General features: G+C 35.3%; 2 protein-coding genes across 4 annotated transcripts; both read right to left on the reverse strand.

Moving 5' to 3' along the window:
• Positions 1-1,917: 1,917 nt before the first annotated feature.
• Positions 1,918-19,379, reverse strand: RDR1 (RNA-dependent RNA polymerase 1). 3 transcript variants are annotated; one of them, XM_088214038.1, is made up of 6 exons: positions 18,961-19,379; positions 13,564-14,866; positions 12,918-13,479; positions 4,118-6,030; positions 3,068-3,218; positions 1,918-2,930 (listed from the first exon to the last, which is right to left on the reverse strand). In XM_088214038.1, exons 2-6 carry the CDS (start codon positions 13,572-13,574, stop codon positions 2,100-2,102), a joined length of 3,468 nt encoding a protein of 1,155 aa, XP_088070164.1. In that variant the 5' UTR covers positions 13,575-14,866; positions 18,961-19,379; the 3' UTR covers positions 1,918-2,099. The 3 variants fall into 3 exon arrangements, with proteins under 3 accessions (XP_088070164.1, XP_088070165.1, XP_021909716.2); XM_088214039.1 differs by lacking the exon at positions 13,564-14,866 and having other exon boundaries at positions 18,961-19,378; XM_022054024.2 differs by lacking the exon at positions 18,961-19,379 and having other exon boundaries at positions 4,163-6,030.
• Positions 19,380-20,192: 813 nt separating this feature from the next.
• Positions 20,193-27,424, reverse strand: LOC110823766 (GTP-binding protein). Its single transcript, XM_022054237.2, has 10 exons — positions 26,753-27,424; positions 25,398-25,662; positions 24,944-25,292; positions 24,635-24,859; positions 24,007-24,266; positions 22,816-23,042; positions 22,097-22,222; positions 21,626-21,811; positions 21,078-21,215; positions 20,193-20,796 (listed from the first exon to the last, which is right to left on the reverse strand). Exons 2-10 carry the CDS (start codon positions 25,549-25,551, stop codon positions 20,494-20,496), a joined length of 1,968 nt encoding a protein of 655 aa, XP_021909929.1. The 5' UTR covers positions 25,552-25,662; positions 26,753-27,424; the 3' UTR covers positions 20,193-20,493.
• Positions 27,425-27,866: the final 442 nt, after the last annotated feature.

A 27,866-nucleotide genomic window follows, 5' to 3' on the forward strand; every position in this document is an offset into this window, starting at 1 on the left:
GATACACAAGAATCTAATCTAATATAAAGATAATCTTATATATTGAAAATATTAATAGATCTATGACGTTAGGGGACACCAAGAGATATATGCATACAAATGATTGGCTTTATTCTGTTAGTTAGCGATTCTTGTATTAACTAAACACCAATAATAAATATATGGCCAATATATGTAGTTAGGATAAGTCTATACCATCTTGTTCTATGTGGTTGAATGTGTCTTATTTATGTAATGATATTGTTTTGGAACGTAGATTTAGAGAGGATTGAAAAGAAAATGTTTGTTAAGTATATCTTGAGAGAGTTAAAACCAACAGGTTTTTTAATTCAGGAATCCAAATGAGAAGAAGTTGATTTAAGAGTGATAAGTCATACAACATATGAGCATTTAAAGCCTTAAATGAGGCTTTAGAGTGATTGCTTTTATGTGGGATAATAGAAATTTATATACAAACAATCAATATTAGGTCATAGGTTTATGGCCGTAGTTGGACATTTGTTTATTATTGAGTTCTAATGCATTATTTACCTGTGTAGTGATTCAATGCAATTCTAATTAGTTTAGAGAGGAGATGCATGGTCTTGAAATCCAGTTCAATTTGAGATCAACAAATTTTAGTGGATGAATCATGCTTGGTAAATTCACTTTTAATATGATATAATTTTATTTGGTGCTTTGCAAGAGAGAGTTTGACTTGTAAACTTTTCTAGGTTTTTTTTAGATTTGGCACTAGTAGACACATTTCAAGACCTTAAGCAATTGACATCCTTAACACAATATTAGATTGTGTTCTATATATATATATATATATATATATTATGGAAAACAATTTAAATTTAAAATCTTCTGAAATCTTTAACACAGTAACAAAAATGAAGAATGTAGCAAAGTTGATTTAAGAAAATTAGAATACCTATCAATGTAAAGAGTTCTACAAGTTTTTATCTAACACAAGATCAAAAATTTAAAAGATAATGTCTAGTCCTAACAAAAAAAGAAAAAAAGTTGCATTAGGTCTAAGATTGTTAAATTACATAAAGAGATTGACGGGTGCTCAAAGTCCATACAGAGTGGCCAAGCCTAGCCTACAGAGTAATATCTTAAGGGAAAAAAGTAGGATCTAAATAGGGAATTGAGAATTTAAGTATTAGTGTGTTTAGGGAAGAATAATGTGTCTTTACTTTTAAGAAAAGGGTGGGGCTTGAGGTTTACATTGAAATCTTGAATAAACAATGAGAGAGCATTTAGTAACGTAAGTGACAGCAATAAAATAATGTTTTCTTCTTGAGCTATTTGACATAAGAATTGGATTGGAGGAAAGAGAGAAGACCCACATGGTATATATATATATATATACACACACACACACATTACATATACATACATAGGGTCAGGACCACTAGCATGGTTCTAAATCACTTTCGATGCTAATAATAAGTTTTAGGTATGATCATAATGTCATTTACTTAATTATGAAATAGAGAAATATACTTGGAAAGAAAAAACAAAAAACAAAAAAGGAAATGGAGAGATCGATGTTTTAACAAGAAATTATATAAATGTAATTAAGAAAGCAAACTCAGTTTGTATATGTATGAAATATTTACACACATAAGTTATTAATAAGCCTGTTCCGTAAGCTCTATATATAATAATAAGTCCAAAAATTTTAAAGACACCCTTCAAAAAGAGTTTGCATCACCATCTCCCAGAATCAAAATACTCTAATTATATGTACCCGGAACACTTTATTTTAACTAATTAATACTAATTGATATTGTGGTCCTTAATTTGAGTATGCAATGTGCGTGTCTGTGTGCGTATATATTTATGCTTATAGTAAATTATCAATTTTGTGGTCCTATTTATGTCTCTGTCTCTTAGAACGACAATGTCTAACACAGAATAACAGCATACGAAAAGAATTTTCAAAACCACAAACTTATGATCATTTACATAAACACACTAGTAAATATCAGCTATATTCGAAGAGCTGACTGACTACTAATATTATTATGGACATATCCACCCACCTTGGTTATCCTAGAAACAAAATGCTGCTCCTTAGAGATGAAAGTTTTTTAGACATGCTGGACTCAGGCCAAATGCAACCCATGGCTTAGCTGGCATTCCAGGGATGACATATCGAAAGATGCTCTCGTTCTAGAAATGTTCCTCTTAATTTGGATCAACTTGTCATAAACACACCATGGGAAACTAAGAAAATGGTCCCGATTCAATCCCTCATTGTAGCAACCCCAATAACTAGGATGATAGGTGACGTAGTACCAAGCTGAAGCTTTTGCGTACTCATCGTCAACCCCAGAACCCGTACTTGTCTCTCTGAACCAGGACCGTGCTTCCTTTCTCAAGGACTTCACAGCCATGCTAATGCTGTCTGCATCCCTTCTTTTAGTGAACGCCTTTGACATTCCCATAATACTTCCACTAAGTATTTCAGCTTCAGTTTTTATGCCATAGTAGTCCATCAGATTGCCCAACTTGAAATCATAGTTGCTTTTATAAAGAAAAGCATCATCAATGTAATCCTCGAATCCATCAACTTCCATGTCAGAGTCATAAAATTGCCTTGCAGCTTGCTGAGTGAAGGGCCTTACAGAGCTAGTGGATGGAGCTATGTCTTTCACCTCCCGAAAAAGCTTTCCAATAACATTGTGTGATTCATAGGTCGGTTTATCAGGCTTATCCATGAAATCAGGATATTCTTTAACATGCAGCTCCGGTGGTATTTCAGCTGCCACACCAGTTTTTGGAAAATCTACAGCAATTGAAAATAGACGAGCAAGCTTTAAACATGGTTCGCTCAATGCTCTGTCCCGCTCCTTATCCGCAAATGCAACATGAGCATTTGCAATTATTCCTAAACTGTCGTTAACTATGTAATTGGTAAAATACTCTTCGACTTCCTACATGCAGAAAAAGGAACAATAAATAAAATAACAAGCAAAAGTGATCAAGCAAGGTAATCGATCAGAAAATATAATGAGAAGTTTCCTTCTGAAAATGACTGAATTGCTTAATATATAACTACAAAAAGAATTACCTCAATCGTCACATCGTGATCCAACAACATACTGGGTGGTGGTGTGTAATCCATGGGTTCAATTTGCCTTCGAGGAATCAATTCACGGTCCCAACAGACAAAGTAGATATCTCCATCCAGATCACTTCCCGAACATTCATTTGGATGAGGTCTGAGAAGATGATGCTATTATAAGTCAATCATTCATGAACAGCTTCTATGGAAGGGCAATCAATTATTCAACCTGAGCAAAGCTATCTTATGTACAATCACTCGGAAGGCACTAAAAAAATATAATGACAATTTACACTATATACAGCATTCTATCAATGTCAAATCTCTGTTTAACACAGCTTAATCTCTAAACTCATCCAATTCACAAATTCCCTGTACTTCTGGTGGATATTCAGTAAACAAGAGCTATCTAATCATCCATTGTCCCACTCCTGTCAGATTGACATGCATCAGCATTGGTAAACATCTTATGCACAACCACAGAATTCAAATATCTAGAGATTTTGCAGGAAAGAGAGTGCAATAATTAAGTACACAATACGACAGGACTTTTTTTATTAATTCTTCAGTTTTCGAAACTATAACTAAAAAGTTAAGAAAACAATCTAAGTGCAGACCTTGAGCATTCTTTAAAAACCATAGGCAAGCTAAGACATATCATGACATTTAAAAGTTGGCATCGATCAACAGAGTGAAAGGAAGTGAAAGAGAGACGGACAGAACAGAGAAATGATCATGATGGCAGTTGCAACAGAGGCTACAATGGATACTATGATAAAAAAATGATAATTATTTAAACTATCAAACCGATTAACATGAAACAGATCTACTCAGTTGAATAAGCTCTCTATAGACTTTCTCTTGCATGAGAACATGGCAGAATATCGGGAACCTATAAACAAGTCATATCCACCACCGCCATCCAACCTTCTGCTCATGCCCATACAGAGAGACATATTTGTGCAATTTCTATGCACCATTAATGCATATTTGCATATATTTCGAATCACGTGATGCAAAGATTCAGGGAATAAGAAGTAGGGTTACGCTCTTAACATGAACTTAATGCGTAACAGCCAAAGTAACAAATAAAGTTGACACCTTCTTCCTTTTTGCGGAAAAACAACACAATCCACCATATGGTGCAATGCTGGCACATCCACAGCTTTTAGGACCCGTACATCGCCTGGATGCAAACAGGGATTTTTAGCAACAACTACATCTCCGACAACCACAAAAGACTGCTCTGATTGACCAGCAAACATGGTGGAATCACTACGAAACTGATTACGCCTTGCACCTGAAAATTGAACAAACACGTGCCCATATTCTAACGTTTTGGTTTCATCTAAGCATCCCATCATAGATCTTCCATTTGGAACAAATATCCGTGTTTTAGTCCGCAAGTCTAGCAGCTTTGAAGCCCGAAAAACTTGTAACATCATTGAAAGGAACGGTTCAGTATCAGGCTTATAACTGCACAAGAGCATTTCTTTGAGTATGTTAGTATTCTCTCCTGGAGACATACATTCCAGAGCCTCCTGTGCCCTTAATGGATCAGTTAGGATCATTTCCAGAAGATCAATTGCTTCTTTCTGTTTTCTCTCAAATACAGAGTCTGGAACTCCAAGAGTAGACAAAAGGGTTATCAGTTGCCGATTCAGAAAACAAGGCTGATACTTGCTCCAAGTCAAAACATCCAGTTTTGTGTTTCTTGATTCATACTTCCACATGCTGTGTCTCAGGGACAATTTCATAAATGAAGTTGGATCAATAGCAACAACACCCTTGTACCCACCATACCGAATTTGGAAAGCAGATGGAATAGAACCTCCAAGGCCACATTTCTTGGCCACTTGCTTTGCAAAATCAATTGATATCTTCCCAATCCCATCAGAAAACACATATGTTTTTTCAGCCCCTTTGAGCTCCACATCAGGAATAATTCCAACATCATCTCTACAGACACTCAGTGTTTCAGTTGACGAGCTGAAGGATTGACCAAGTCTGGCAGCATATTTAGCCACATTTCTTATGTGATGAAAATCTCCCATCCACTGCCTTATATCTGCAGCAGTGCGCCCAATTCTTGAAGCAAACATCCATGCAGAATTTTCTCTCAATTGACTTGATGAAAATGCAAGAAATTCAAATTTCTTGCTGCCAAAGACTATACCATTTTGAAGCGTTGAAAGGATCCTAGTATAGATTCTAGTTCTCTTGTTAGAAGATGTGCGAGGAGCCAAATTGGTTGAATGCATTTTGTCCAAGTCTTCATCAACAAAAGAAACCCGAAGAAAATTATCAGTATCTTCAGGATAGTTGCGTAGTACACGATTTGAGACATTAACTTCAGGACCACAAAAATAGATTTTAGAAGGTGTTATCTGAACCCTATGTATGTATACCAAACCCTTATCCAAAGATATATCAGACGATTGCGGATGATTCCTAGATGAGAGGTATTTCCTGTAATGTTCACGGAGCCATCTTGATGGTTCATAGCAACATTCTTTTAGATTATAAAGGTTCTCTAGAGCATGCTCTATACAGGCTATGTTCATTCTACGTGGATCAAGCAACTGATAAAATGTAGCATCAATTGTTGGCCCCGCAAGAAGCCCATGTTGAACCAATGAATTAATCTTAAACAAGATCTTGTATGGCAAGTTAATTCCAGGTGGTGGGCCAACTATCGGGACCAGATTCAGATTGCAAGAAAAACTATTGCCATGCTCGACATAAAATTCTCCTTCATTTTCTTTGTAATAAGCAAAGTTCTCCTGGAAATTTGGAAGTTGGAGGCTGGAAGGTAGCTCCAAACAATATGCAGAAGACTGTCCAATATAGTATGATGGACTAAAATCAGTTGTTCTGGTCCATTGGGATTCAGATCCATCCTTAAAGTAGTTGGATATGAGATCTTCACTTGTTACATCTTTCTCAAAGATCCGAGGAGCACCAAGCATCTAAAAAATTAGAAGGAAACAGAAAAACAATAACTTAAAATTTTCCCTCAAATATGACTAACCCACAAGTAAGCTAGAGCATTGATTTTACAAAGAACATAAGGATACTGTCAAATGAGAATTGCAAACATTGGCAAACATCTCAAACAGACAATAAAACCATAAATTTCTGTCATTCAATCTGTTGTATTGTTCACAGAAAACCTCAAAATATGCAACTTTTGTTCCCTCAAGAGTACAACATGTGCTTTTCAAAAGCATGGTCAGTAAACAAAAAACTTTCATTGAAGAAAAGCATCATTCAGCAAGCTACTAACTTGTGGCCACAGAGATCTATTGTTCACTGCTTATTTATTTCCATAAGTACTTCACACCAAATTTTAACCTTAAGCGTATGGTAGGAAGCGAAACAACTTCACACCAAATTTTCTTCCAATCAATCACAGCCCATATAAGTAAACTTAGCCAAGACATTAGCCACAAAGTACCACCCATTTTAGTACATAACAACACATTTAAATGTGCTTTAATATAACAAAGGACCACCCAGTCCATGGTCTCCTCTGTGTAAGTATATAAAAACACCTTCAAAGTGACTTTTATATTTTATTTCAAGACATCAAGATCCTTGAGAGAGTATGTTAATTCTGTATGTACTGAATTAGAGGGCAGTTTACATGTGTATATATAGATATATACACAGCTAAGGAGGATTAGGGTAAGTGATAAAGTATAACAAAATAAAGAGGGTAAGGGTAAGTGATAAAGTATAACAAAATCAGGAGTGACACGAACCAAGGTAGACCAAATCAAATTAGGCCACAAGAAGACTCAAGATCCCTTATCACCTCGCGGCTACTTGAGGATTCATGGGCCTGAGCTTCCAAGCTGATGGCCACAAGAAAAAACATGGCCAAATGATGTTAAAGAGCCATGGCCTTTAAGGGAGACCAAGCAAGCGGTCACGGCTTTCCAAAAAAGAACAAGCGGCCAAGACTGTCCAACACATGATCAAGGCGGTTTGGGCTATAAACCGCACACACATGAAGGCCAACAAGCAAAATAAGGTTTGAACATGATGAATGATGGACTTGGGCCACTTGAAAAGAGTATAATGATGCCTAGTGGGCTAACCACAAGAGCAAGAGCCAAGCAGCCCAAGCAAGTTTTCAAATTATTTGTCCAAGGATGGCTCCATGCAGAAGAAAAGTTTGGGCCAAAGGAAGAATCCCCCAAAGGAAAAGTATCAAGCTCATTCAGCCAAGGAAGATCTCAGGCATGCATCCTCCTACAATTAAAGAAACATGGCTGAAAGACATGCATGGAGGAGAGTTCCACCCGTGAGGGAATTTCTCTCCCATGAGAGATTTTCTCCACTCTTCCTCTCTTCATCCAAATCAGCAAGGATTCCTACTTCAAGTAGGATTTATGGCTAAATTTCCTTAAGGAATTCAAATACATCCTTTAAGAGTCCTAATTAGTTTTTCCTCTTCATAAATTAATATTTTAAAGAAGTTGAAATCATGTTGGATGTGTGAGAGCTTAAGGGATAATATTTTCTACACAGGCCGATTCATATAAAGGAGTTCTTTCTCTCATCCAACATGGCTGGAATTTATCTTTATCTTCAACTCATCTTCAAACACTAAAATTCATTAAATAATGGAGTCCAAAACTGAGAAAAATAGTCCAAGATAAGGCAAGCTCCATTCGGCCACAATCCTTGAAGATTCAAGCTACTTATCAAGAGAGACGAGTTTTAGTTTATCTTAATTTATGTGTCTTTATTTTAGTATTTTCTTTAAGTATCCTAGATAGGAATTTGAGATTTGTTTCCGAGATTTTTAGACATTTGAGTTCTATTACAATTTTTTAGACCAATGACAACAAAAAAGCCTCACATCTTTGGTTGTAATTCAATTCAAGTTCAAGTTTAATAAAATAAAATGGCTTTTGCTCCGGTTGGCTATTGAGTGCTCTTTGTGAAGGTTTTCTTTGATGTTCTTGTTAAGTGAGGAATTAATTCTACTTATTAAAATAACTCTTGTGGCGTTTTATCAATTCTTATTCTTTTTCCCAATTACCTTAGTTTACAATCACAGGTTGATTGTAAGTTAAGTAAGGAGAGTATTTAGAAATTAAGTTTTTATGTTAAACTATATATTTGGGTTTTTGATCACATTGGTTGATCTTGGCTTTCGCATTATTTGGTATCAGAGTTTACTTTAAATAAATCTTACCATCTTGCATAATCTATCCTTTCATATTTGTTCCATTGGTTATTTTTTGTATCCGTTTATACTCATCATACAAATAAATCAAAAACAAAAATATCATATCCATAGTCTTTTCTTGCACTCTAAGTTTCCCTTTTTTTCACTGTATTTTTGTTCCATTACATCATGAAATAACTAATTAGATTGTAACTACTTAACATAAAGATACAATTACACATATTCTTCATCTGTATGCTTGAACTCATGCTTCTAGAAGTTGTATTGCTATTTTTCTTTTTCTAGAATTCCTAACAGTGTCAGAAGATAATCTTGAGTATCTTGGTTCAAGAGTAATCAATTCTGACGCTCAACTTGAGGGAAGAAGATTAAAAGTGAGCGAAACACGAGAACATATGTGAAGAAGTATTATTTTCTACTAACCTTTCTCGCAATGAGTATTATTTTCATAATGTCTTAACCAAGTGCAAAAATTGAGCCAATCAATAAAAGACTCTACATGGAGGCCATGTTCACACAACTTAGTACAACTATCAGTAATCTATGGATGAGAATAGAGGAAGGAAGGCGAAGCAACGCTAGCCCACAGGCCATTATGTTCTTCATCCATTATCATAGGTTTTTTATCACATCGGTTGATTATGAGATTTGCATTAAGGAGAAATCCTAATTTTATCCTCATCCATTACATATATATATATACACACACACACACATAAACAGACACACAACTATACAGGATGAGGGTAGGTGAAAAAAGCATGTTCTTCCATTCTCCCCCTCAAATAGATGAATGGGCGTTTTCGATTCCGAACTTGTAACTAAACTCTGAAAAACTACATTGGACGGCCCCCTTTGTGAGTATATCTACTAGTCGACTATATATGATTATCAACTTCTATATGCTTTGTGCAAAAATGTCGTCACAATATAACCTCATTGAACCTCACTTAATATTCAAATCTTCCAAAATTATCTTCAATCATAGGAGCTCACAAATTTCAAGTGCCATTCATATGAATTCTGCTTCTTCACTTGATCTCGCAACCACTTCTCTCTTTACTCCTCCACATAACTAGATTTTGACTTAAGAACATCCAATAACCGAATGTTGATCTCTTATCATCAACTAATCCTGCATAATCAGCATCAATATAGTCAAGATTCAATCTTTTCCCTCCTCTAAACAAGATCTCCTTACTATGTGAACCCTTCAAGTACATGATCTCCTGTGATTTCTTCACTTGATCTCGTAATCACTTTTTTCTTTATTCCTCCACAAAACCAGATTTTGGCCAAAGAACATCCAATAATCTAAGGTTGTTCTTTTATCATCAACTAATTCTGCGTAATCGACATCAATATAATCAAGACTTAATCTTTTCCCTCCTTTAAACAAGATCTCCTTACTATGTGAACCCTTCAAGTACATGATCTCCTGTGATTATGGAATAACTTTTTATATGACACGAGAAGATACAATAGGTGGCTAGTTCTTTTCCTAAGAGTTATAGGAATATCACTAACCACATGATAATCTAATAATTAAGATCATAGTGTTCTACTTGAAAGTTACGAGATCAAATTTTATTGAGCACATAGAGATCGCCACTTTGTAAGTGTATTATGGGTTGGCAATGACCGACCTATAATGTTTGATCGAATGAGGTCAAGGACTTAACTTACCAGTTTGTTAATAGAACTGTGGTGACCAAATTAAGTTTAGACCAAGTGAGCCTATTATACTTTTGGGTGAAGAAAACATTTTAAGGCGGTTAGCTTTCCTTAACTGGACAGTCGCCAAAACCTAGCCTTTTTATAAATTTTAAAAAAATAGTTATAGGGATATCATACTTGTTTTCTTTTTGGGTAACTAGAATATTAGAATTGTGAGAAGTAGTTGAAGTACTAATCTCAACAATCCTCATGTTTGGATTAGATAACTGTACTTGTGCAATGACCATGTCTTTCTTGAATAAACCTTATCAAAAGACTTAAGATGAGTTTTCTATGGTTGGAGTGAGGAAGAGATCACCTTTCTTCTGAAACCTCATGGATAGCAGAATTAGACCGGATGATGTGCACATAGACAAACTCAGACTAGACATGAATGCAAATGGATGAGACTAGCTTAGACATAGGCAACTCGAGAAGAAAAGAGTTAGGATCATTATCTTCCATGTATGAGATCTCCCCTTGAAGATAAGGATCATGAAAGTATTGATCACCATCAAAAAAGGTGATGTTAGCAAAAATATGTAGTTTATGTGACACGATGATAGTATTTTTAACCTGTTTGAGTAGACGAGAAACCAGCAAAAATATATTTGAGTCCTTTATTTATATCCTGTTTGAGTAGACGAGTAACCAGCAAATATATATTTGAGTCCTTTATTTATATCTTGTTTGAGTAGACGAGTAACCAGCAAATATATATTTGAGAGTCCTTGGATCAAGCTTGGCCCTAAGCTGAGATGAACATGAACACTGGAACACAACCAATATTTTGAGGGATAAGTTTGTTAAAGACATTGAAATGGGATAGAACTCTGCAAAGACTTGCGTGGGACTTTGACAATCAAGCATCCTTGTGGAAAGTCTATTTATGATGTGAGTTGCAGTTAATACAGCTTCTCCTCAATAAATTTTTAGAATTTTTTTCTTTGAAAAGCCAAGGCCTGGGCAACTTGTAGATGGCCATTTTTCTTTCAGCTATCCTATTTCTTGAGGAGTGTTAGTGCAAGATGACTCATGAATGATGTCATGTTGTTGAAATAATGGAAATATGGTTTGACTAAAATTAAATTTGTGGCATTAGTAGACCAAAAATGTTTTCATTCTAATTGAGAAAATTTTGAAACATAAGACTAACATTTGGCTTGCTTTTTAAAAGAAAAATCCACACTATACAAGTGCAATCCTCAATATATGAGACAAACCAATAAGTTCCAGAAATGTTAGGTACAGTAGAATGCCCCCGAATATACCCTATGAATAAGAGTGAATGTAATAGATGTTCTTTTTGCTTATTAGAAAAACAAAATGTTTGTGCTTTGGGAGTTCATACACGTTATAACAAAAATCAAAACAGTAATTCTCTAAACAAAGAGAGAAGTAAATTTTTTAAAATATTAAATGACGAACAACTAAGCGAAGGTGGTGAAGCCAAATCTTATCTTTATTGGATTTAAATTACTAGTAAGGAATGATAGAGGACAACAATATTCAATTCTATGTTTCTTATTTGGTTCTTTGAGATAGTAAAGACCATCTCTCCCTAGCATATCCAATCATCTTCCTTGGATCTTGTTCCTGAAATACACATTGAGAAGGACAAAAGTCATACTGCAATTAGTATCTGTCAGTTTTTGAATAGACAAAAGGTTGGTAAATAATTTTCGAACAAAGACATTTTTTAATGCAAGTGAATCACTAATAAATATATCTCCTTGATTCGCAACAGTAGTTATTAAATCATTAGCTATGGTGAATCTTTTTATTACTAGAGCAAGGCATGTATGAGATGAACTTTGTGGAGGAAAAGGTCATATGGTGTGTGGCTTCTGAGTTGATGATCTATGTGTTAGGGGTAACATTATGTGAAGCTCTAAGAACATGAGAAGAAGATGATATATCTGAGAAGGCTAGATTACAAGTACTTGCAGAAGATGATTGCTTCTCCATTGACTTTAGAAAATTCTTCAATCTCTCCATCATTTATGTTCAATTCAAATTGTATCTCTAGTTGCTATTAACTCCGGCTGTATGACTTGACCCTGTACTCTTCCCTGTTCGTTCCTCCCTGTTCTATTCTTATTTGGGACTTGTGGCCTGTCATGAAGCTTCCAACATTTTTCTTTGATGCGATGGGATGTTTTATAGTAGATTGACCACAAGTTTTGACACTAACTACTTTTTATCTTCAATGGATGTCTGCTCTAACACAGTACTCTTACTTGTTGTTTTTGACACTAAGACCAAATTCTCAACCGAAATATTCTGAAACATAATTCCTCGCCTTCCTTCCTCAGCATAGATTACAGAAATTGTCCATTAAGAGAAGGTTGATCCTCATTGCCAAGGACTTGAATCCGTTCTGCATCCAACTTAATATTAAATCTGGCAAAAAAATCATAAATTCTTCACTGCACCTCATTTGAATGTACATTGATAATGATCTATCTCTTGCCAAAGACTTTGCAGGAGATTAGAATATTCAGTAACTGTTTGATTTCCTTGTTTGGTGACCTCAATCTTAGTCTTGATTTCATAGATATGTGCAGCATCGCAAACCTGTGTTCTACCATTTCATTCTTGACCAACTGATTATAGTACAACTTGACTGTGAAGGATCCATTATCATTAAATAATAAATCCATCATTGAGAGAGAGGATCCTTGACTCATAAAGAACCTTTAGTAACAATGGATGGTAGACATCAACTCACCAAAAACAAATCTCTTAAAGCCAAAAAACAAGCAATATGAAATAATGACGATTCAAAACCTACTCTAAGAATTACAAAAAACCTACCAAAACATATGAAATGGAAACTGTGAATTCTTGATAAAACTTATGTTAATTAGTTGAAAGAGTACCAAAACAACATTAACAATAAAATTGAAAAGGAGGATCAGATTTTTATAAACCAACCTGAATCAAAAGATACTTTGTAGCTTGACCGCGTCGAAAATGAAGCTCAATCTGCCAAATGTTCTCATAGGAAAGCTCAAGCTTGTATTCCACCTCATCATGAGATAGCATGAAGTGTAATTTTCGCATTCCAATTCCAAAATTCAGATAAACACCAGCCTTGGTCCAAAAAGTGGAAAACTTTTCTTTTGAAATTTGGCAGCCAAAATGCAATTGGAGATTGTCCATTCTATACAGCGACATTCTTGGCTTTGGCACCATATCTTGCTCCATTTTCCGAGCCTTGAGATATGACATCCCATACCAAAGTCGCTGATTACTCAAGGAAATAATATGCTCAGCATATCTGGCAGCTGTAAATTGGACAATTGCGTATGCTCTTGGACCACCATTTTTAGTTTGTCTAACTTTAATGGCATAAACAGTTCCTTTTCCTGTGTGCAACTCCAGGAATTCTTTAACTGCTTCTGCAGAAACAGGCGAAGGGAATCCATATAAATGAATTGTCTTACCCATGGGTATAAGGAGTCTTGAACTCTTGTATATTGTTACATGCCAGCCACTGCAAATTCATCATGAACAAAATTTAAGAAACAAATTACAAATTCAGTCCTCAATGAGCAAAGTCAAATTCAAATGCACATACTTTGTATCCATCCTACTAATGCAATTGGGCGATTCCTGTTGCTGGGCGTAAAAAGAACATAATTTTTTTTTTTGTGAAACAAGACCAATCCAGTAGTAGTCAAAAGATTATTAGAACGAGTTTGGACTAGTGTAGCTGCACACAGACAGTGAAAAAAAAAAACAAATGTTTTCCTGATTATGTGCAAAGATTCTGAATCTTCTCATAATTCGGATAAGAACCTAATTTGCAAGTAAAAATAACTAATTACATTGTATTTTTAAGATGGAACTCTTGACAACATATTGCAAGGGATGATCAAATGAAAATGAAGTCAATTTGTATATTTAAAATCATTTGGGGAGATATCATCGTAAGCAATAATGATATCATACTACTTTTTCCATAAAAGTCGAAATTCGCTGAAACGAAAATGAAGTGTTTTTCCTAATTCATCTATAAAAAAAGAGGGCAAATACGTCCTAACATGCAAAATAAGCAGCAAAAGTTTGGCCTAAAAAAGATATCAACAATATTTTTCCCACAACATTTAAAGTGGGCTATTGTTGAAATAAGAAATTATATTTCTAGAGTTCAGTTACTAAGCCATAATTGGTGTTCACTAAACAATCAGTTACATATAAGTTGAAGCTTTGTATCCGCTCTTTGTTCAATTCAATATCATACAAAACATCGATATCTACATAGATTCTATCTGTCCTCTGTAATCTTCTGATTAGGACGCATTTTAACGATTTCATAAGCACTACTAAATAAATAATGGACAACTCTGTTTTAGCAGAGTTTTAAGGTAGAAGGAGAAGAGATTAAGATACGAAGAGAGAAAAGATAAAGGTAAAGGAACAAGGGAAAAGGAAAAGAGGAAGAAGAGAAAAGAAATGATTTGATGAAAAGAGAGAAACCAGAATTTAGAGAAAAAATGCTTCAATTATATTCCAATAACAATTGTTTTACTCATCACATCCAATCTTTGTGTAAAGATACCGAATGAGCCAATAGCAACCATGGGAACCAAACAAGTTGGCGACTTGAGGTTGTCACCTCCTTTGGCTACCATACCTAGGTTGGCTACTATATTTAGGTAGGGGTACCAGTAAGGTCAAAGGTTGATAGGAGAGCTTTCCGGTTCTAAGGGAATGGCATGGTCCACACTCCGGATAGGTGGAAGTCCTGCTTCACTGAAGAAGTCTCTGAAGTCTTGTAAGACTTTCTCCAAGGACTCATTTGCACCTTCCTTGTTCCATGAGCCTTCAGTTTCTAGAGACCAAATGTAGCAAATGGAGCACTATTGCTAATGCGGAACCTGAGATCAACTAACGGATCAAAAACCCTACATGTAACATCAGTATTTAGAATCATAAAAACCCTCAACAAATCATCCCTATTTAATCCAATAATTCACCTGGAATTATGAATTAAGGTAATTAAGATAGTTTGAATTGATTAAAAACCCCATAAGTATGAAATTGATAAATTAGAAATCGATTTGAAAGCAAATTGATAAAACGGCACAAGAACTTACCTTGATAAGTTGAATCAATCCTCATTCAACAAGAAAATTGAAGAAAACCTCCCTAGTTGAAAACTAAAACTTTATAATTTTATTGGATAAAACTTGAATTATTACAACTATGAATTGAAAATCTATTTATAGTGTAGATCATGTGCATTATAAAGAAAATAAATCTCCCAAATTAATTGTAAAAATTACATAGAAAATTAATTCTAGACTAGAATGAAAAAACAAGCAAAATTAAAAGTTACAACTAAAATAAGATAGATATGATCTTCCTATAAGGAAACTTTTCTAAATGGAGAATATTTTAATTAATTGTGGAGATACCTTCCTTTAAAAGTTGAAGATTTAATTTTCTCATTTCTTGAAACATTAATTGATTTAGGAAAATCTTATAATTTAAATAAAATTGAAGATCTCTTAATTTAATGAATATCTCTTAATTTAATGAAAATTTTTGGATTCCTTCGAAAAGTAAATCCATCCATGATCTTGTGATAAATATTAGAATCCTTCCATGATCTCCCTTGATTTTTCCCATATGTGAATATTCTCTTTTAGCAAGATATGATCTTAGTTTGAAAACTTGGAAGTATATAATTTTGATTCTCTCTTGATGGATGGATTTCCACAATTCCTTGATTTTGGTTTCTTTTTTGCCATTTGAGAAAGATATGAAAATGAAACTTTCTTTCTTGAAAGAAAAATATTTCTTGAGTGGGAAAAAATCTCTCATGAGTGGTGAGAGATTTCCCATGGGTTTTTAACTTCTTTTGGAGCTGCTTCTTTTCTTGACTTGGTTGGTTGCTTGAATAGTACAAGCCATCCATGCTTACATCAATTGCCCTCGGCTTGCCACTATTTTTTTACGGTTCTTTTTTCAGCAAAATCAAGGATTCAGATGCTTTGATTCCTTATGGAGTGATTTGTTCTCCATCTCTCGTAAAACTGACTTTTGATCCAGCAAATAAAAAATGACAGGATTGTGAAGTTTCATCCAATCTACACCCAGAATCATGCCATAATTCCCTAAGGGAGTTATTATGAAATTGTAGTAGAATTTATAATTCTGCATCTGTCACTGGATACTTGGCCATTCTTCTTCACTGGATAATATGTCACTATTTGCTACCATCACCGTAAGAGGTTTGCCACGTACCACCAGATCCTTTACTTCCTGTGCAATTTTTTACAAAGGAAAGTGAACTTCAACTATCCAACAATATTAAAATGGGTTTCTCATTCAACAGCCCTCTGATTTTAACAGAACCACCTAAGGAACCCCCAGTTATATCTTGCAGAGATGAGGTTACAGGATCTCCTGAATTATCCTGCTGCCCTTCCTCCAGAGATTGATCATCTTCACCTTCTCCTTCCTCTTCTTCATATTTCTCCACTGTCGTGGCTATTTTGTTCTTTACATTGATATCCAAGAAAGTACTTCTCTCCACGCATCTGTAGTAAAGATTGATTCTCCTCATTTTCGATTAGTTTGGACCCCTCATAGGTGATACCTTTTGAAAGTTTTGGATCTTGGAGCATTTTTCAGTATTAGTGGAATGCCCTTGGGAGTAGGGTTTACTTGAAGTGACGTGGCAAATGTTGTGGAGGAAATTTGTGTCTTGATTTGTTGTTAATGGCATCAACCACCTGCTCTTGCCACAGAGTCAACTCAAATGCATGATTCAGGGTGGGTGGTCAGTGCATTCTCACTACAGGCCTAAGTTCTTCTTTTAGGCCACTGATAGAGATAGAGATAAAGTATCTCTCAGTAAAACCTGAATTCTCTGTCGGGAGCAGGGATCTCATCTCCTCAAATCTTTCTTGATAATTCAAGACAGTATTTTGTTGCACCAGTTTGTTGAATTCCTCAACATCTACCCCAGCTAATCTTCCAAATCTCCTACACAATTCTTCCACAAATGATTCCCATTCAAATATTAGAGAGTTATTTGCTATCTATGGAACCAAATATCAGCCTTGCCCCTTTGATATAATGAGGTTGTTTCCACTCTATGTTCCTCTAGAATATTAAAAACTTAGAAGTATTTAATGCACCTCCTCATCCAAGTTCTTGGATATCTTCTTCCAAAAATAGGAATATTGATTTTTGGGGTAGGGTTTCTAGTGAGATTACCCTTCAACCCCGGACCAGTACAAACCCCAACTTCCCTATACTTTGGGTTTGACAACAATCCTCTATCCATGTTCAAAGCAGGGGCAGAAAAACTTACTTTTACAGGCATTTCACTCAGCCGCACTCCACCGTGCAGTAGTTTGGTGAGCCGCTCCACCTGCTGACTGAAAAGAGCCATCTTTTGGTTGATGAGGGCTCAGGTTTGCTGCTGGGAATTATAAACCTCGGACATGAAGCTTCTTCTCAATGTCACCCTCATATGGGTGAGTACAGTGCAATTTGGAATTTGCATAGCACAAGCCTCTACCTTCTTCACTGAACAGCAGAATTTTGAACAAAAATATCCAAAATTTTCCTCACTCTCCATCCTCAATTAACTCTCTAGATGCCATTAGATGGCAATCCTGTCCATTTATTAGAAGATCCATGTACTTGTTTTAAGGAGGAAAACAGGAAGCAAGGGAAGCATCAAAATCTCATGAGAATACAGATCGACATGCTCTTGTCGATTGGTAAAATGATTATAGCACCTCGCATGGAGGCGTGAGTTGAGCAAAGAGACACTTTGTTGCCACACCTAAATGTCTATCCCTTAGAACAAGAATAATCTTAAATATAAGTTGGTGCCTCGCACTTGCTCTTCATTCAATGAAATACGGAACATAATATTAAATTCTCTCCGCAAATCCTCTGAACTTGTTTCTTATTCTTCTTGATCCTTCCTTTTATTCTCTTCTACTTCTTTCTCTCTCTCTATTTCTTCTTCTCTTCTCAAGACTACATTCCAGGTACATAATTCCTAAACCCATAGTTTTTATTTTCTAAACAAATACATTGGTATACAGAAGTACGTATTGTAGTATGCATGTGGTAGTTAAGCATTTAAAAATAATAATTTTTTAAGTAAATATGGAAAACAACTTTTTGTTACTTTGAAAGTCATGTTCTCTTTCCACTTATTCTAATTTTCAATTAACATAACATGTTTCTTACGTAAACATTTATGTGTTAGGAAATAAAAACTAAAAGAAGTTTTAACCAAACGGGGACTTGATCTCTCTCTATATAGATATAGAAAGATGGGATCTTTTATCAAGAGGGCGGAGAAAGTTAGGAGCAGAATCTGTCCGCAACAAGAAAATTTACAGCAGACCGTGAAAAACATTTTGAGCTAGCGCATAGAAACAAATTTATATACTTATATTACTAAATTTTCTTATCTGACATCTATCTAATTTCAAAATGATAGTCTTCCTCTGTTCCTATTCCGAGCTCGATCATTTCCACATGTACCGAACTCACTTGCTCTTTAAACTTAATACAGTCACAGACTAGCTAGTAGTTCTGTAACTAATAAGAAAAAAAAAAAAAAAAAGCTAAAGGAAGAAGAGAGTAAAAACATTTAAAAGAAATTATGAACATTATAAGTTATCATCAATTTTAAGTGGAAAAACAGAGAAAAGAAAGAGAATTAAAATGATAAACACAGGCTTCCCTGCATTTTCAACCAGAATCATACCAGGATTACGTAAAAATTAAACACGATGTATAATTAAATTAAACGCAGCAACAACTTCAAATGCACTAAACTAAGTTGACTGAAATAAAGCTTCACGTCTAAGCAAACATATAGTCAAAACCACGCAAACATCCATGAAGTTAAAATCCATCTTAATGGTACAAAAGAAGGAGATCACAAAAAAAAAAAGGAAGCAAACGAAAATAAGCGAAGAGGAAGACTCACCGAACCAGAGAAAGCAAAAAATGGACCAGTAGAAGAAGAAGAAGGCGAAGCTTAGTCGAAGAGAAAATATATTCTTGATCGTCTTCGTCAATTCTATTCAAGGCAAGTCCCTCCAATTTCTTTCTCACTCACTCCACTTTCCAAGTAGCACTGGCCCTTGACTCTACTGACTTTGATCTTGAAGTGGTCTCCACTCCCGAGAAGAATTCATTGCTTTTTGCTTTTCTTTCGACACGTTTCGACCTGTGATTGAGTAGTGACAAAAAGAGTCAACTTTACCCCGATGACTTCGGTTTCACCCGGTCATTTAGAACTCTAGTGCAGCGGATAAAGCTCAGTTTTGTGACTCCTTTTGCTCCTACGCCATTAAGCTTCCAATATCGTACCCAATAATCCCGGCAAATATTTCTGCTGGGTGACAGGGGATTACATGTAAGGACATGCTACTTCAGGTAATTTTGTGTTAGACAAAGTAGAATTTTGATTTTTTACTTAATTGAAAATTTGAACAACCATTGTATCAGAATTTGATAGTTTATGGACATGCTCATTGCTATAAATTAGAGATGAGCGGCCATGGAGTTTTGCTTCATAGCTACATAGGAAGTAGAAATTTTCGTACTTATTATCAAGCAATAAATTATTATTAATTTGTTAATTTAATTAATTAATTAAAATTATTTTGTAAAATAATCTAAACATACCCTAATTATTTTATTTTATTTGCTAAAAAAAACTTTAAATAAGTAAAAAACATTAATAATTAAATTATAATTAAAAAAAAATTAAAAACTAAATTATAATAAGTACTAATTTTCAAAAATTTATTAATTATATGTTTATAGCGGAGCTAAGTATATATATATTTGTCTAATTTATAATTTCATCATACTCAGTTTCAAGTTTGTAACTTTATACATACACATCCATTATAAATAACATTATAGACATTATTAAACTTCATCCTAGAGATGAAAAGAAATTCATCCATGGAAACAAACAAGTTGCGAAACAAATGCTCGTCAGTTCAAGGTGGAGACTTTGGAATTATTTCAGAGGAGGATCAGCCAAATGTAGATGGGAAAGCTTGTTTTCTCCAGGCCCAATTTTCCAGATCTTAACGTCAAGGGGCAAGGTTATGCTGAAGGGATTAATCTTTGGACCTCAAGTATCCATTTACCAGTTTTCATTAATATAAACATCATATACATTTACCACTAGAACAATTATAATTTTCTTAAGACATATCTACACTGAGTGATTTAATAAAGAAATATGACGCCAAAAAGTACATAAATGTTTATAAAATGAGGAAAATCTAGTCTACCCACCTAAATAAAAAACTTTAAGGAACATATAAATGTTACTATCCTCTTATCCATGCTCAGAAGTGTCAGCAGAGTCTTTCTAAGCAACTAGTTAAGGGCTATTCCTTGCCAAGAAAAGCTATGAATAAATAAATACAATAGAAAAAAAAAAAAAAAAAAAAAAAAAAAACACAAAATGAGAAAGCAAGCTAAAATTGTTGGATTCTTAAGCAAGCACCTCTCTCTTTTCGGACAAGGTTCTTTGAACCGTTCTGCCGGTGAACTGGCTGCTTTTGCTACCGCTAACCTTAGACATTTGAGGAATAGACCTTTGCATGATCCTAATGGGAATTCCACCTAAATCAAAATCCTCTTTTAAAGACTTTGTTAAGAACCTGAGGTCCGTGTCCGATAGCTGTGTCTTCCCACTCATAAAGGCTACAAAAGTGGGTGGCCGGGCTTTTACCTGTGTGACGTACTTGATCTTGGGTTGTGCAGCCTTGTCTTTCCACGAATGTCTGCTCATTACCTGACCAAACACAAACTCATACACATCAAATTTTATTGCTTACCATGTGCCTTTGCTATGTTGGCACATTCTACAAGACACTATGGTAGCAAATCGACTCATCATAATTAATATTCTCTTCTCTTTTCCATTAAATTCAATTAGACGATTTTCAATTTAAATCTAGTGATTACCAAAATCAGAATCAGAGTATCGTTACTATAGTACCAGGTCACCTTCGAATTTCCCATGCTATGTTAGCGGAAGGGGGAAGGGGGGGATGGAAAGTAATGAGTACTGACCTTACACAACCACCGATTAAGACGACCTGTGGGCAACCTTAAACACCATTTATTATATGTATCAATGACCTGGCGCATGATGGCCATACGGCCTCTTCCTTCTAATGCTGAAATGAATATTACTGGTATTCCTGTCACCTGCCGCAAAGCCGAAGTCATCAGCTTCAGAGGCCACAACATAGATTATACCAGAAACTAGAGAGGATACTAGAGCACTTAACTTCCCACTAATTGATTCATAGATCAAGAACATCAGAACATTGTATACCAAGTATAACAAATTCAAAATATACTAAAACAATGAAAGACGAAAAAGTGACTGCATAAGTAGAACAAGTCAAACAAATCGAAACCAGCACATGAACCAAAATCGGCTTTAAAAATGTCATTAAGCAACCATCAGATCTTCACAAAACAAGATTTGTCTTTCAAGTATCTGAATGAAGTGCCCGCATTCATGACAACAAGCCCTGCCTTTGCACTTGTCCTTTTGATAAAGGACAAGAAGCAGAAAGAATGGGGAGTGACATGGAAATAAAGTGACCAACCTGGGGTAAAACTGTCTGAATTTCTTGAGGAACAGCTTCCTTGACCTTCTGATATAGCATGGATTTCTGTTTCCCCCTTAGACAATCCATCTTGTTTACAACAATAACCAGACCACGTCCTTCTTCCACAGCCCGTCTTGCTATGACTACCTCAGCATGCGTCATACTCCTTCTAGCCTTTGAAATCTGAATATTATATGTACCATAAACATAGAATAAAGGTAAATTAGAAGTGGGGGGAAATCCTCATGCTGTATGGTTTGGTATTGAACATCTCTCAACTGTGTTATAAATATCCATATAGGTAAGAATGAGGTAGGCTTCTCAAGTGTCCAAAAACATGAGAACTTTATATTGGTCCAAAGTATTAACTATAGAAACCTCCCAGAAGAATCTTATTGTATCTGTTATCATGCACTAAATTAACTGCCAAGATGAATACAGCAAGATGGCTAATAAATGTATACACACCTCTTCTGCATCAAGGACAAGAGCAATTACATGAGCCCGCATCAGACTCTTTCTTGATTGCATGATGCTCAATGATGCCGGTCCTTTCTGTAGCTCTGTTCTCTGCAACCAACCTGCAGTATCAACCTGAGTAATAAAGCACAAAAACATCAAATTATGTATTTTGATTTGATATATGTATATATATATAAAACACATTAAAACAGACACTGACTTTTACCAAAAGCAGGTAATGCCCTAAACTGTTTATTAGCACAACAATGTAGGCATTAGAATACCTAATGCTGGGTAAGAATGAGCCAGACACATTTACAACAAAGGAACTCCTCTTTTGCTGCAGGTAAAGGATAGTTTAAACAAATACTGTGATCAACATGGAAAAAACAGAAAAGAGACTTAAATTGTGTAGAAGTTTTGTTCAGCAGAACATTAATGGCAGGCGAAAGCAAAAAGAAAGATGGATTTGTCATGCTTTTCACCAGATATCAATGTAGAAAATAAATTAACAAATCAACCTGGCAAACAAAAATCTATTTAATGCTTTAGAATTCCTAGTTCTGTTAATAGTGTATTCAATTTTATTCAACAAGATAAATATAATGATAAGGATAAAAAGAAGTTCATGAGATCAATGCAGGACAAACACATTTTTCCAATAAGACAGTGAAGCTGAAGCTGAAATGTACAAGTTGAGTTAATCGTCAAAAGTTGATATGTACCAAATATACAGTTCTTCCTTGAAACAGAAACTGTGCTCTCACAGAATCTCGCGTCAACCCAGCTTCTGGACCCACCAGTACACGCTCTTCTTGCAACAATACATTGAGCAGTGTTGACTTCCCCACATTAGGCCGTCCTACAATAGCTAACTGTAGTGGCAACTTAGACTCATCAACCTCACCAGAGTTACTGTCCTGATTTGAGATATTATCTTGACTGCAACTGTCTAGGATAATAGAAGGCAAAGCAGTGACAGAGAGACAGAATGACAACAGGAATAGTTAGATCCAAGATCATGGACAAGAAAAGAAATGTAGTTTGTAAATTAATAAGTCATGGCTAAGCTTCAGAAGTGCTCCATCATCAGAAAATTTTAAATATGAGCATCTCATAGAAATGGCATACATTATTCATATATGTAGATAAAAGTGAAAGTAGCATAGGAATTTGTGACAAAATCTAGGAGAAATAAATATTTTTTTAATAGGCATTTGTGCCCCACTCAACGTCTTTTTTAAAAAAAGTGCACCACTAGACTTATAAGATTAAAATTTAATAAATTGGATTCTTCTGATACATGATTTTCAACAAACACAACTTTGTCTTCGGATCCAAATATGTCTTACTTTATACCTAGATCATCAATTTGCAATTAGAAACAAAGGGGAAGTTGATTGGAAAACAGATATTCTAACAAACTTGGCAAGAATAAATAAGACTGCAAACTAATCTGAGAATTACAAAACCAGTATGATGAGCAGATATCTGGTAAAACTTGTCTCCACAACTACGAAAACAAAAAGGCTAAACTACAAAGAAAAAAATACAGGAATAACTACCATCAACAGATCCTTTTAAAGAATATTAACATGAAGGAAGGCCATAGCAAGTCTTCTACACCATTGCCACTCTTGAAAAGGTAAGCCATGGTCCCCAACAAATACCACCCTAGAATCCATATAAAACATTTTGCAATCCAGCAACCACCAAATTTATTTTTCTATTATACACATTATTAGACCATAAATAGTAATTTCATTGTCAATTTGGCATGTAGCCAATACTTAAAGTAGGTTATCCTAGTAGCTACATTCTGAAATAGGGAGGTAAGTGGAAATCACTCATATGATGGAGGGAGAATAAATACTTCAATTGGCATGACAAATTATCTCAAAGAACAAACTTCTCACCGTTTAGAGCTCTGACCATATAATCCTCAAGTGGAGGTCGAAGAACTTCATAGAGTGCTGTCATACCCAATCCAGTCTCAGCAGATATAGCAATTGGCTCCCCAAATCCTAACATATGGGCTTCAGAAGCAGCTTCAGCAAAAGAACCAACACCATCATGAAGTGATTCAGATTTATTCATGGCTACTATGGGCTTAATTTCTGGTGCATGTCTGCGCAACCACTTCCCAACCTCCAAGTCCATCGGATGAAGTCCATTCCTAAAGACAAAGAAGCAAGAAATCAATTACATGTACACCTCAAGAGCAGCAAAATATATTCAATAACAATACATAACTTATACTGTAAAAAAAACTTTAAAGACCAGAAAGATCAGATATGAGTTTCTGTTCTCTTCTTTCCCTATTTCTCTTCATTTTTCTCGTGAATGTGTCTATTTTGGTGGCAAAAGGGATTGTCAGGTCCTAAAATTCATTCTTAACTTCTGTTAACTCATTGATGGTATGTTTCCTAACACCATATTAAGGCTGCAATATTAGGAGACAAGTTTCTGCCTAGCTGAACATCAATCATAGACATTTCTTGTCTAAAAGACAAGCGAAAATTGCATAAAAGGTTTACAACTGACCTCACATCAATTAGGAGAATTGCAAACTGGGTCCTCACAAGCACATTGGCAATCATTGCCGTGGTTCTGCCAAGAATAGACCCTGAAGATGCTTCTGTTTCCAAGCCAGCAGAGTCAAGTACTCTGAATCGCAGATCACCCAGTTTGGCAATACCTTCTCTTAGGTCCCTAGTGACATGATCATCAGGGGTGTTGTACACAAGAGCTTCCCTCCTCCGGATCAACCTTCAACATCACCAGAAATATCACCTTGTCACCAAAATAATATAAAATAATTCATATTCGTAAATAGATAAAAATAAAGCTAACCGGTTAAACAAGGCTGACTTGCCAACATTTGGGCGACCAACAATCATGACTGTTGGTAGTAGGTTAATGTCTACTTTAGTGAAATCAATGGGTTTCTCGTACACCATCTTTTCTTTATGTTTACCCACAACATCAGCCGCAGAATCAAAACCTGAAATCTCCATGTGATCACATGCATCATCACTTGAGCAATGATCATCATCGAATAATTCATTTTCGGATACTGAGCAAAAGAGACTGGTGAATTGAAATACACTATTACGATTCACGCTTGTAAGTGAAATAGTACAAGGCTTTTGACCCAACCAGAAAATTCCACTTCCATTAGTGACAGAATTGAAACATGATCCTGAAAGAAAAAACATGCCAGTAATTATTGATGCAAAAAACAAAATACTACCCTTCAAAACAAAATCTATAGCATTAGAATTCCAGTACCGAAAAAAAAAGTTACCAAAAAATGATTCCTTGAGAGTTTGCTTGGAGAAGATGGGGGCTGAGTGAACACTATACACATGGATTTTTGGAGAAGACGCGCTTCTCTGGAGGAAACCAATGCCATAGCATTTTCTTCGAGCTGAAAAGGTTCGCATCCATGAATAAGACATTGCAGTCTGATGATTCCCCGCTAATGATTATGCATGTCCTTATAGGTAGAATCCCTTTTCACATAAATGCCTGCATATACCGAAGCACATAAAAGTGCTTTGTACTTGCAACTGCAAAGTAAAACAAAAATTTGTCCTTCAGAGAGAGAAACTGGAAGCCAAACTAGTTGTGCTTCTGCTCTTGTGCTAAGAAATTGTAACAGAGATGTTCCAAAATTCAACAGATTAACATGTTGGTAAGAAACCATAGAAACTCAGACCAAATATTTATTCAAAAAAAAAAAAGAAAAAGAAACTCAGACCAAATATTGGAACCCAAAGAATAGCCAAAATATACATCTAAATGAATTGGGTAACCATTAAAAAATATCCTTCTCACAATTTTCAATTTTCAAAAGCATTACAACAGGAAGCTACTCAAACATATAGTCACTAAAAAACACCTTTACTTTATAGAAAAATGAGTTTCTGGAAACCATACGCCCATAACTTAATAATCCGAAAAATTAAGTTTCAGCAGTTGCAAAATTAGACAAACTACAAGTACTAGAAAGAAAATATCAAGGTCTAAATTTTAGATAGAGAAGGAGAATAAAAAGAAAATAGGGAAAAGGAAGAAAAAACGAATTGGGGGAAAAAAGAGACCTTGCTTGCTAGAGTACGTTTGGGAGGTAGAGAAGGGATGACTCACTGGACGAGAAAGGAAAAAGGGAAGATATTAACACTAGTTTCAGAACCCTTATTTTTAGAGGGGGCTCAGTGTTCCAGAACTGATTTTAAAACCTTCTGAACTGAAGGCCCAACCGAATATTATATTTTTGTTATCACTAACAAGGCTTTGTTTCTCTCCCATTTTTTAAATTTTTACGTTTAGAATTTCTAATCCATTTAGCAGAATGAAAGCTCAATATCAAATTAAGCAAGCACTAACGTAATTAGTCGATTCGCATTTGTGCAGACACTGTTCTATGGTAATATATAAATAAATATATATATACATGCAGATATATATATATATATATATGCGCAAATGTAAAGCAGATATAACTGATAAGCGTGGAAAACAGAAACAAAAAAAGGCTAATCGGAATGAATAAACTCAGAGCCTCCATTTCCACGTGGGTTTACATTCTCAGTCATATGAATCAAAAACATGAATCAAATATATTTTATGTTAATGAGACAACTGACAGTTACTTACGGTCACACGATAATTTGCTTGTCCAGCTTTTCCTTAGTCTACTCTTTATCGATCACTGTTCTTCTTCTTCACAAAACCGAGGCTCCCCGTTTCCTCTTCTTTTTGCTATTCTTTTTCACTCTCGCCAAACAACAATGAAAAATCCGAAACCCTCTTTCACCTTCCCGTCTTTTGTTTGAGATTTTTTGCTCCCTCAATAAACCTCCCTCTCTCTCTCTCTCTCTCTTCGGCCTCCCTTTTTACCAAATCGCTGTCTTCCCAATCCTCAAAACAGAAGCTCCCCCTCAAAGAAAAACAGGAGACTCCTCCCTCATATCTTCCCTTCTCTCTCCCGTCTCTCTCGGCCTCTTCTCCTTCTAGAACCTGCTTCCCCCTTCTTCACCAAAATCTTTCCCCGGTCAAACCCTCTGATATCCCTTCTTTTCTCCCGAGTTAACACTGAATCCCTACTTTCACGCTGCTCTCTGATTCTTTCCCTTCCCTTGGGTCGAACACCTTCCTCTTTTGCGCTTCAATATCAATCTCTTAGACCCGTCACCATCAAAACAAGCCTCTCTCCCGACTGCAGCGGTTTTTAGCCAGTCTTGAAGAAGGAAGAAAATCTTCCCTAAACGATGGCGTTTCTTGGGAAGTGAAGTGGAGTCTGGTCCTCCTCTATGTTTTCATTGTTTTTTTTTTTTTTTTTCCTTGGGCTGAAGGATCAAAGGGGCTTTTAATATAGTGTTGTTTAGGGCCATGGACAAAATTGAAAAGGCTAAATTTGGGGTTTTCTTTAACTTTGACTTTTAAAATAAATAACAGTGCTTAATTCTCGTTTAGAAAAATTGGTGTGAATGAACAACTTTAATGCTGGCCTGACCTTAATCGTGGACCAAATTATTTTGATCATGTCTAGATTAGTAGTGTTGTGAAAAGAAATATATTCCTATTATGAATTTTCAAATTTTACATCACCTCTCTCAACTACACCAAGTTTGAATGCAGACTTTATAAATAATTTTATAACTTTTATCTCTATAAAAAAGATACAAAGTTTGAACATAATTATATTTCGTATGTGTGCATTTTAGTCCGCTGTCCCTTTAGTGATCAGGGATAGCAATAGAATATGCAC

Source organism: Carica papaya, chromosome 2 (assembly GCF_054855325.1).
Source record: "Carica papaya isolate Zhongbai chromosome 2, ASM5485532v1, whole genome shotgun sequence".
NCBI lineage: Eukaryota > Viridiplantae > Streptophyta > Magnoliopsida > Brassicales > Caricaceae > Carica > Carica papaya.